The 12,853-nt window shown below is 28.8% G+C and overlaps 1 protein-coding gene across 1 annotated transcript; it reads right to left on the reverse strand.

The window, feature by feature from the left end:
• Nucleotides 1-6,988: 6,988 nt before the first annotated feature.
• Nucleotides 6,989-7,597, reverse strand: LOC120081711. Its single transcript, XM_039036802.1, has one exon. The coding sequence runs from the start codon at nucleotides 7,473-7,475 to the stop codon at nucleotides 7,173-7,175; it is 303 nt and encodes a 100-aa protein (XP_038892730.1). The 5' UTR covers nucleotides 7,476-7,597; the 3' UTR covers nucleotides 6,989-7,172.
• Between the last annotated feature and the right edge of the window lie 5,256 nt (nucleotides 7,598-12,853).

The raw sequence follows: 12,853 nt of genomic DNA on the forward strand, positions 1-12,853 counted from the left end.
CTATTTTTAAGAATATTTCATTCTATATTATTCTACTAATTAAATGTTATATAGACTAATTCATCAAATAAATCTAAATAATTAATCTCAACAATTATAAATAAGAAGCAAAATTTATGGTCTTTAATAGACAACACTTTAGATTTTCTTTTAATCTTTTTCATCTGACAGAGGCCAATTTAGTTTAGTTCAACAGAGTTTATAGATCAAACTTCAATCGTTATGCTTAAGTTCAAACAATGAAATGTGTATAATTTTGGTATTACATTTAGATTTTATGAAATTTTAATTATTAGTATATGTTGTACACAATTTTAAGTTAATAAAAAAGAAAAATAAATAAATAATCCGGCAACCCAACCTAACGCAATCTGAATTTTAAGCATTAAGTTGGGTTAGAGACCTTATTCGAATCATTCGGATAGCAACCTGACCAACCCGAATTTTTAGGTTGATCCAGAAAATCCCCCAATCCATATATACACGTATTTTATCTCACTTGATTACTTTTGATTTTTCTTTATTTGTAACATTTAAATGTTCAATATATATTTTAGCATTAATTAGACGTAGTTCTAATTCACCTTAGGTCTATTATACTTTCCATTCATAATGGTTGTTAAAGAAAAAAAAAATGTCAACTCTTTCCATCTATATCTACATGATTTGTTGAATGAACATATTTTGAAGTTGGAACTTAGATCTCAGTTATAATTAAGGGCAATGATTACATGCAACCTAATCTCATGCTCTCATCTTTTTTAGAACTTAAAAATAAAATAAAATAATTAAAATTTTCAAAAAAATACATATTTAATTGGATGTTACCAAGGATGTACAAAATATGGGTGGTCATCCAAGTTTCTTTTATCTATAACTAATCATCTGGTGTCAACAAAAATTATAACTAAACATTCATTTTAAAATTTTCTATAAAAAAAATCTAAAATTAAAAATATAAGTTGGCAAAAAGGAAAAGCAAGTTGAAGTGAATTTCCTACCTTTTTTTTCGATGAATTTTCTATTGAAAAATTGATACTTTTAACAAAAATTAATTTCGACTTACAAAACTAATATCTTTTTAAAATATTATTTTTTTTAACATCTTTCCTATTTTATTTGGAGTTTAAATGGAAGGCTCTATGTGGTGAAAATATTATTTTATCCTTTTTCTATTTTACTTTTATTTATTATAACTTTTCAAATTCAACCTCAATTTTAGGCTTAGGCTTTACTAAGAAAAAAGATTATTGGGATTTGTCGTTGGGATTTGAAAAAATTTTGATAAAAAAAAGTTTTTACGTAAAATTTTTCTTAAGAGTTGAAAATGTTAGGAAAATTCGCTACATTTCAATTTTAACGAAAAATTTGTGAGATTTTTTTTCAACCCAAAATTAAGAATGGTAAATTAAAAAAATATATATAAGGTTTTTTAAAAATAAACTATCCTCTTACAAAAAATTTCACTACATTTGAGTTTAAAATAACTAACTTAAACTTATCCGAAAAAATTGAATTTGGAATTGGTAAAAAAGAAAAGATTAAATTCAAACTTAGGAAAATTGTAAAAAAAAAATTAATATTAATTATTATTTAGAGAAACAAAACAAAACGTTTCTTACTTATCTGAAAGTCTTAATTATAAAAATAGAAAAAAATTTAAAAACAAATTTTTTTTTTTTAAAAAAAAACCTTTAAATGGTTTCGGTCCATTTTCCCTGTAAGACATACCGAGAAAATGAATAGAAGTCTGAAAGTTTTTCTTTTTCTTTTTTTAATTTTAATTATTAGAATCAATAGTTAAATATTAAATATTAAAATTAATAATCAATAATTAATTATTAAATTAAATTTATTATTATTTTAAAAAACACACACACATAAAATGGTTTCTGCCCATTTTTTTCTCGGTACCGGGAAAATGGACAAAAATGTGAAGTTTCTTTTTTAAAATAAAAAAAAAAAATTATTTGTAATTATTAATATTAATTTTAAATTTTAAAAATTAAATTTTTTTAAAAAAAAAAAAAAAACTTAAAATGGTTTTTGCCCCGAGAAAATGGACAGAAATGTGAAGGTTTTTTTTATTTAAAAAAAAATGTTTTTAAAAGTCATTATTAATTATTAATTGGTTTCTGCCCATTTTCTCGGTGGACAGAAATGTGAAGTTATTATTTTCTTTAAATTTCATTTTAAATATTAAAATCAACATAATTAATTATTAAAATATTTTTTAGATTTTTTTGAATGAGCAGAACGTTTTTTCGTTTAATATAAATTACAATTAATATTAAAGAAAACCTTTGTCATTTTCTTTCCAATAAATAAGAAAGGTTGTATTTTTTAAAATAACAATTAATACTAAAAAAACTTTACATTCCTTGAGTTTTTTACCGGAAAATGAATGTGTGTTAATTTATTTCTTTTTACTAATTCCAATGTCATTTTTTTCCAATAAATTTAAGTTAGTTATTTAAACCTAAAATTCACGAAATTTTTTTTGTAAAAGGATAGCTTTTTTATCTTTAATGTTTTTTATTTACCATTCTTTGAGTTGGAAAAAAAAATCTCACAAAATTCTCATAAGAATTAGGATTTAACGAATTTCGCCTAATTTTTCAATTATTAAGGAAGATTTCACATGAGAACTTTTTTCTTTACCAGAAAATTCAAATCCTTACAAAAAAAAAAATTCAACATTTTTTTTCACAAGTCTAAAATTGAAGTTGGATTTGAAAAGTTGTAATAGAAAAAGGTAAAATGAAAAACACTCGAATGAGCGACAAAATGGTACTTAGCTTGGCTAAATAAAGATTTAGGTTGACCTAATTCAACACTGAACTTATATATATATATATATATATAATATATATATATATATATATATATAATATATAATATATATATATATATATATAATTTGATTACTTTATATTGATTAATTTGCAAATTTTTAATACTTTTCTTTTAAAATTGTTCTGATATATATTTTTGTTTAAAGTTTACAATAAAGATTATAGATATTTAGTATTTAACATTTGAATTTTATGATATCTTAATTATTAGTATGTGTTGTAGATAAATTTACATATATTTAATTAAAAAGAAAAAAAGTTATAACTCGATAATACAACCCAACCCAATTCGAATTTGGTTGGGTTGAATTGGGTTAGAGACTTTATTTGGGTCGTTTGGTTTGCCAACCCGACTACCCGATTGTAATGACCCGACCTTTTGAGTACTCTGATAAGGGTTGATACTCATAATTACACACTTACATTCAAATATTTTGACCATTGAGGAAAATAAATTTCATTAAAATAATAAAGATAGTTTTCCAAAATAAATAACAAATAAGTAAAACCTTTGTTCGGGGCCCATAAATAATGAAGAAAAAAAATAACTTAAACAAATAAAATTTTGACCAACATTGAGTTTCAAATCAAAATTTTTAAATAACTTGAAAATGTAAACTGAGCGGAAGCGATTTACATGTCCCATATGGCACGATCACAGTCTCTCTCATCACCCGCCGGTCCGTTCCTATCATTACTTGAAAAACATAAATTAGAAAAGGGAAAACCAAAAGACGTACTATCTTGCCTTGAAACGCATGTCTAGTGGCCCGTAGGCACACCATCAAACATGATAATAACATAAACGTGAACCCGTCGACCCACGCATATCTAGCGGCCCATAGGCACACCATCAAACATAATAATAACATGAATGTGAACCAATCGACTCATGCATGTCTAGCGGCTCGTAGGCACACCGTCAAACATGATAATAACATGAACGTTAACTTGTCGGTTCACGCATGTCTAGCGGCCCGTAGGCACACCGTCAAAACATGAAACATGAAAATAAAAGTAAGATGAACATAAACCTATCGGCTCACGCATGTCTAGTGGCCCATAGGTACACCGTCAAACATGATAATAACATGAACGTTAACCTGTCGGTTCACGCATGTCTAGCGGCCTGTAGGCACACCGTCAAACATAATAATAACATGTGTCAAGGCGAGACAATAAACCGCTCTACTGATCTATTCATGCATCATATACATAATATCAGTACTGATTTGAAATTTTAACATGCTCATAATACTTGTAACTACCATGCAACTAACAAAACATAATGTCAAACAAAATCATGCTCCAGAGTCCACCAAGTAATTTGATAGGTCTAATCTAGGTCGCCTGGCACGAAGGCACCAGTAATAGTATCACTTATCTCAACTTGGTAAAAAACGCAAAACAAAATCTCATTAGAACTTCTTTAGCACACTTGAATCAACCTAGAGTTATGGTTTGGTCCAAGACAAATTCCAATACTCGATTTAATTAGCCTGGTCAAGAATTAAATCCACAATCAATAACTTAATTTTTCCACTATTACTCTCAATCCAAAAGAATAACCAACCAACAACTTACCGATCTTTACTAATTTTCTGCAAAACAAAATGGTCTCTAGTTTGATGGTCAATGCCTCAAAACTTCCAAATATTGAATCTTAAGTTTCACACCAAAGATAGGTTACTAATTTAACCCAAAATCAAATGGGTGAATTTCACCTCCCAGGAAAATAAGTCTTACCAAGGTTTTTCTCAAGATTCCGGCAAAGATCGGGCAAGTGGCGGCTGATGGCGCATCGGCTCGTGGATACTATAGATAGGCAGCGGATGTTGCCGTCGGATGGCATAAATTATTTAGGCTAGCGGCTGGTAGCGAGGGTTTTGCATGAGGAGGGTTTGCGAGAATGGTAGAGAAGGAGAATTTCTAGTTTTACAGATTTTATTTAACAGCCATTACGAATAAACCATAGCTTCAAACAACGATCCAACCATTCAAAATAAAATTCTATATGTCTCGAACATACTGACCAAATTTGAGCACGATCCAACGGTTAAAACTTAAGAAATCGACAATTTTATGGAAGCTGTCGCTGAAAAATCGAATTGTTTTCTCCCCAATTTTTGACCTCTTTTCACTCTCATTTGATTTAGAAAAAAAAATCTCAATTCTTTTTTTTTTTTCAATTTTAAAAATATAAATAAAATATTTTATCACAATATCTCCAAGGATTTTATTAAATTTATAAATCAATTAACTTTTCAAATTATCTTAATTTAGGCTTCAAAAATCAAAATTAAAGGACATAAAAATTTGATACAAATTAAATCATTCCAAATATTTAAATCAATTAAACTACATGAAATTAATTATCTCTTAATTTTTTTTTAAGTTGGCCCTAAAATCAAAAATCAAAGGGAAGCAAAATTCAATATTTTCAAAATAATCCGTTCGAATATATAATGAATTAAATTCAATTTAATCAATAAAAGTTTTTCAATTATTTCAATTTGACCCCAATTTTCCAAATGAAAGAGAAATTTGAACTCAATGATTTTAGATAATTAACTTAAATTTTTCTGAAATTCGGGATGTTACACCGATTTTTCAGGTTAGCCCAAAAAATATTCTCAATCCAACCTATGTACACTCCTAATTGAGTCCTCAAACTTATACAATAGTAAAATCGAACAACTTTCATAATTATAGAAATTGTAATAATTGTATAAGCTTGAATTCAATTTTTATAATTTGAAGATTAAATATTACAACTATTATAAATTTGATAGTCCAATTTTAACGCTCGTTTAAATTTGAGTACTCAATTCTTATCATTAAAAATTTGAGTTTATAATTTGCAACTACTACCATATTGATGGTTTCTTTCTTTTTTTTTTTTTGCAATTTGTCCCCAAATAAATTATTTTATCTATGTCTATACACCTGTTTTCCATTTTCATCAATATTTTGAAATAATTTTTTTTTTCTTTTCAATTTAGTTAACTGAACGTACACTCATTAGCCATTATAGTTTTTTTAATCAATTAGTTCATTATTACATAACATAGAATCAATGTGTGGTAGTAATTTTTAAGAGTAATTGTAGTGGATACCATTTTTAGAAATAATAACTAAATATGTATAATAGCATTTAAAAAATCAAATATAACTATTTATATTTTTTTTATTATATTACATAGGTTAATATTTTAGCCCGATTGCCATATTTGAGACTGTCTCAATTTTTAATATTTATGTCAAAAAGAATAACCGTTCTTAATTATGCAATATAATAAAATTTATCTACATTAATAATAACTTAATTAGTATAACCTAATCGTGGAGGAAAAATGATACTTTCATTTCTATTCATAATTTAAAAATCTTAAAGCCTTTTTTCTGTTGTTAAGTATAAAATGTAATGAAAGTTAAATAACAACATTATTGTATTTTTAGAAGTATTAAGAGTCTTCATCCATCTTTTTGCATTTCAATTGAAAAAAGATTTAGGTATTGTCGAGATATATTTATCTTTGTGTCACTCAAATAATTATTTAAAAAAAATATAGGAAATTTTTTTAAAAAATATAATATATATTCTTGTGTGGGGGAAAAAAGAAGCATGTGGTTAGGTTATTACTGTTTCAACCCAGATTTAAAATCAGGAAATCTGTGATCAAACAAAAATAATTTAACATAAAAATAGAATCAAACAGAGTCAATGATATGGTATCACAGCCAACTGATTATATACATAAAAATAGTAATAAAAAAATATGTAATTGGAAATTTTCATACACACAAAAACAAAAGAATTGACTCATAATTTTTTATCTGCAACTTGTTCAACACTTCCTTCCTCCAATTCTTTTATTTCATTATTATTATTATTATTGCAGAAAAAAAATCGCAGCATAATCTCCTCTCCACAAACCACAGATTCATTGGATTCGATAATTAAAACTCTAATTCAATTCATAGCACCAAATATTACACTAAACAGCTTCACTTAATCCGACTTATATATGAACTCGCTTATCTGAATCGGCCGAAATGCAGCTTGCAATTAAAACCACAATCGACAAATCAAATGAAGTAAAAGAAAAAATCAGAATCAGAGAAAAGGATAATAAACAAAGAATTATAAAAATTAGTATAAAGAGAAGTATCGATTTCTATACGAATCTGAATTGAGTGAAACGCCTCAATTTCAAGAACTCCCAATTACAGAGTTTTTTTTTTTTTTTTCCCCTTTTTTGTGCCCTATTAATTAATGATGGAGATAAGGAAATATTAGAGTAGTGAGAACGCGAATCAGGAAGAAGATGAAGGATAATTGGATCGGCGGACGGAGATTTGAGCGGGGATAGGGCGGCCAGTGCCGGAGCCGCCACAGCTGCTGCAGAACATACGGCCAGAGCCAGAGCAGGTACGGCAGCCGATGTCGCCGTCGGACCAGCGGGAGCAGAGGCAGGGGACGCGGCCGGTGCCGTTGCAGGAAGGGCAGCGGGGGAAGGAGCCGGCCATGGGCTTGTGGTCCATGACGGACTTGACGAGGACGGCGCCGGCGAGGACGCTGAGGCCGGTGGCGAGTTGGGTGAGGACGATGGGAACCATGGTTGAGGGAGTGATTGAAGAGAGAGAGGGGGGGAATGAGAGATGGGAGGAAGGAAGAGGAAAGTGGGAAATGGAAGGGAGATCTTTTTCGATTTTTTCAATTTTATTTTTATTTATTTTTAGGGGTGGGGGAGATTTTTTATTATTATTATTGATTTAATTATAAGAAGAAAAAAGAAAAAAGAAGAAAGTGGTGAGAAGGAGGAACACGTAGACGAAGGTGGCAGTTGGTGGCTTTGAGTGAAGAAGAAATTGGAGTTTAGTGAAGGTGGTTTTTGCGTGGGTGCCTTCTCCTTTTGCTTCAATTCTTCCCCTTTCCTCTGTGGATGTGGATTTTGGTTTTTAAATTACTTTCTTTTTTTTTTTTCCTATTGACCAAACTAATATTTTAGATTTGTTAATGACAAAATTTTGACCGTGACAACAAAAGTATATTTATAAGTTTGGAAAGAGGACCTATAAAATAATGAAAAAAATACTTTGATGTTAAAGTCAACTCTTTAATGGAGAATGAACCAGAAGTTTTAGTTATCTTACATGGAGCTATAATAATAGGGGATTTGATCTAAAGTTTATAATTGATTAATATGTGAATTTTTCTTGATCCCAAACAAACTAGAGTAAAACTTATCTTATCTTATATTTATTTTATTTTATTTATTTTTTTGACTTATTTCGTATAATTTATATTTTAAGTATAAACAAAAGCAAGTTTTAAAAACTATTTTTTATTAGATCCCGTTTGCTAACCATTTGGGTTTTTTTGTTCTTGCTTCTTAAAGTTAAGCATATTTCATGCACATTTTTTACAATGATTTGCATCTTTCTTAATTACAATGATTGAATTCTTAGCAAGATTCAAAAAAACAAAAACAATTTTTTGAAATGTTTTTTTTTAGTTCTCAAAATTTAGTTTGGTTTTTTAAACAATTGGTGAAAAGTAGATAACAACTAAAGAAATTTGGAGGTGAAAAAAGTATCCATAAGCTTGATTTTCGAAAACAAAACAAAAAAAAACAAAAAAACAAAATAGTTACCAAACAGGACCTTAGTTTTTTAAATTTTTGCTTCACTTTTGAAAATATTGATAAAAATAGATAACAAAGCAGGAGATTTAGAGATAGAAGAGTGTTTATAGGCCGAAATGTCAAAAATAAAAATCCAAATGGTTACCAAATAAGGTCTTAGTCTTCCAGTTTCCATATTAAATTGTACTTTGGAATTTGTAACTAGTAGGTGTTTTCCAAAGAGTTGGAGAGTAGAAATTGGGGGAGTGCAACTCCACTACACTTTCTGTTTGGTTCAAGGAGTTTGTGGATCTCATGACTAAAACATCGGTTTTATGTTTTAATAACTCTTTTATATCGTGAAGTAAGGAGTTCACAATTTCACTCTTTGCCCCAAACATCTACTTAATCTATACCATGATTTTTATAATCAAAATTAACTATCGATTTGTATCATGCAATGATGATTTTGTTGTTTATAAACTGTCTAGTCTTGATCAGTTTATCGATATTTATGAAGATAAGACATTTCATTAAATCTTAATAATTTTTTTCATAATAGAGTTTTAATTTTTACAAATTTTAGAGTGGATTAAAAACCGCTTTCAGTCCCTTAACTCTCATGGAAGTATTAATTTAGTCATTAAATTTTAGTTTGTAACGATTTAGTTCTTGTAATTTAAAATCTATAACAATTTAGTCTTTGAACTTTAATATAATCAATCTAGTCTTTCTAATGTATGATTACTACTAATTTAGGGTGTGTCTGAATACATTTTGAAGTGTTTAATTCAAAAAATAAATCATTTTGAAAGAAAATTGGAGTATATGACAACTATTCAAAATAACTTTTTAAGTGTATTTTAATCGATTTTTATCAAAAGTGTTTAAATAAAAATGAGTTTTTGAAAAACATTTTTTTCTCAAGTCAATCTAAACAGACTCTTAATTTATTTCGTGAAAATTACTATTAAGATTTAATGAATTCATTCACTTGTACATTGATAATTTGCTTTATTTAATGTCAAGTTTGTTGATAAATTATAAAGATTAAGTCAATTTAGTACTCGAACTTTAACAAAATTGACAATTAAGTTTGATGAGATTTTTCACAATAGTTGATGAGATTTTTCACAATAGACTAAATTGTTATAATTTTGAAAATATATGAGTAAACTGATACAAATTTGAAAGTATATGAACTAAATTATTGTATGTCAAAATTAAAAAACTTACAAATTTGAAAGTATATGAACTAAATCGTTACAAATCAAAGTTCATTAACTAAATTACTATTTCTATGAAAGTTCAAGGACAAAAACTGTTTTTAACCTTTAAAATATTCAAACTATATTGTTACAAACTAAAATTCAATAAATAAAGTATCGTTTAATGGTTATTTGATTTTGTTGTGAATTTGAGGAGTACAACGAAAATGCGGATAGTAATAAAATATAATATTAAAATAAATATAATATAACAATCAAATAAATAAATATTAAAATATATAAAACATGTTATATGAATAAATAAAATAAAACAAAATATCAAAATAAAAAATGAGAAAATTCTCAAATTTCTCCATTTTCTTCAATTTGTATGAAAGTATGTGATTTGTAAGATATGGACTTACATTGATACCAGCATGAATAATTACAAGGTACATGGACAACATGAAGGGTGACACATGTCTTTTGGGACACTAAGCAATGAACATCTATTTATTATTATAATATTCATAATAATTTTTAGTTCTTAAATATTTTGCTTCTTTTCTTACCATTTCTTTACAATAAGTTTTCAGTTTTTAGTCTTTGTTTATATTGGTTCTTCTCAACGGACCTTTAATATTAATATTGTTATTTTCAAAACTTATTAGAGAAATATTGTTGTTTTGAAACTTATTAGAGAAATATTGTTGTTTTGGGAATTCGAGGCTAGAGGTCGAACGTTGAGAACTCGACTAATGTGGAGGTCGAACGTTGAGAACTCGACGAACAAAGAAAAACTTGGAAAACAATACATAAGCCGAAACTTCAACCCTCGACAAGGGAAATCTCACGAATCGCTTAGGTTATCAAAGGTTGAAGTTTCGACACACATCCACCCTCGAGATTGCAGGTTTATTACTTTTCTTTTCCCTCATAGAGGAAATAAAGTAATGAGATGGTATACTATACGTATCTGTGTACTCGACCTGCTTCTAACAACTTATGCATTTTGTTATCATTTCGAATTAGACGGAGGCTTGTGGGATTGACGTGAGGGGTGGGGATGGCTATATTTTTGGGAGCGAACTCCAGGCGAATATGAAGCGCATACAAGTTATGCCTTAGAATGAAAGACAATTCCGAATTAGCTTTGTCTACGAACAAAAAGTAGATCCATAATCAAAAGTGTTTGTGATTGTTCCAGAAGAAAATGAAAGCTGGTAATCATTAATGGAAAAATAACAACAATAACAGAGAAAGCGAGAGAGCGAGAGCTTAGGAGAGAAGCGATTCTGAGAGAGCGAGAGTGAGAGAGCAGGATCTTAGGAGAGAGCGAGATCTTAGGAGAGAGCGAGAGTTTTCACTTTATTTTGAACTTTCCATAGAAATATATATAAAAGAAGAGAAAAAATAGCTAATAATCATACTATAATTGAATAATCATTAGACAATAAATTGAATATATTAGATTATTATACTATAACTGAATAATCATTAGCAATAAATTGAATGTATTAGATTATTATACTATAATTGAATAATCATTAGACAACAAATTGAATATATTAGATTATTATACTATAATTGAATAATCATTAGACAACAAATTGAATAAATTAGATTATTATATTATAATTGAATAATCATTAGACAATAAATTGAATAAATTGAACATATTAGATTATTATACTATAAATTGAATATATTAGATTATTATAATGTAAACTTTATTGATTATAAAAAATTGAATATACAATAGATTATTATAAAAATTGAATATACGATATTAATAAATAAAAAATTGAATATACAATAGAATGAAATATATATAAAAAAATTATTTATTATTCAATCCCTAACTATCTGGAGTCCGTCTTAGTAACGAATGACACTTCATTCGATTATGTCCTAATTGGTTACAAAATCCACATCGTTGTCGAGTAGCTGGTTCTGTCAAATCCATCTCGTTGTGATAATGTGAACTTTTCGGGTGTCAGTTTATGTTTATTGTGTCGAGTGTCAGTTTCAAATTCAAAAGTTCAACAAAGCAATTGAAGATATCAAAGGAATAAATCGGAGCTGACTAAGTCTGTTTGACAACATTAGTTTAGAGCAATGGACTTGCACATGATGAGGGATTCAGATATGGGTGGATGATGACAAATCTATCAAAGTGCATAAATGGAGTCCTCAAAGGAGCTCGAATGTTGCCTATAAATGCTCTTGCTCAGATAACATTCTTCAAATGCGTGAACTATTTCGAGAAAAGAAGAGCATAAATAAGGAATGCATTGGAGCTCAAGATAAACCCAGGACCTGTTGATCCCGATGTTTTGTACGATAAGTCCATTCATCGATCATACTTATATGGCGAGATCGTACTACTGAAGAAATATCTGCAGACGTCGAGAGGCAGGATTAATTCAGTTGGACTGGCATTGATCACAGCCTTGGTCGAGAGATGGAGGCCCGAGACGCATACATTCTATTATGTCTGTTGGAGAGTGCACTATCACTCTACAATACTAAGAAGTGTTGTTGGAGTTACCTGTTAATGGTGAGCCGGTCACCGGAGTGATATACGATGACTAGTTAGAAGTTTGTCAACTGTTACCTCAGTGCGATCCACCTGCCGACAAGATTAAAAGGATTGAGGTTAAGTTTAATATGGTTAGGAACACAATTTCATGAGTTCACAGATGATGCAGACGAGGAAACCATCATAAAGATATGCGCGAGCATATATACTACAAAAATAATGGTGGAGTCTGTTTCAAATAAATCAAGTCATTTTGTTCACTTGATTGTTTCTGCCACTGTTAGTATACCTCCATGATGCGGGGCGGTATTCATGGGGTGAGCATGCTTGGTATGGTTGTTATAGACAACTAGCAAAGCAACAAGACCTGAGGTTCGAGAGATAGCTGGGCCCTCTCATACTTTTGCAACTATGGGCTTGGGAGCGATTCCAACAATGGCTCCAGCTACATCATGTTAATGACGCTCAGTTAGTTGGACAAGTCTACGGTTCTCGTATGTTTTAATTTAATTTAATTTTTTATCACTGGTCTAGTTAATTTAAATACTAAATTAATCAATTTAAAAATTAGGTAGAGAGACAAAATTTGTGTGACTAGGATAGCCACACATAAGCACCGTA

Source organism: Benincasa hispida, chromosome 7, assembly GCF_009727055.1.
Source record: "Benincasa hispida cultivar B227 chromosome 7, ASM972705v1, whole genome shotgun sequence".
NCBI classification, from domain to species: Eukaryota; Viridiplantae; Streptophyta; class Magnoliopsida; order Cucurbitales; family Cucurbitaceae; genus Benincasa; species Benincasa hispida.

What these genes read in the sequence shown, in the direction of transcription:
- LOC120081711 (XM_039036802.1), bottom strand. Translation starts at nt 7,475, where the DNA reads ATGGTTCCCATCGTCCTCACCCAACTCGCCACCGGCCTCAGCGTCCTC.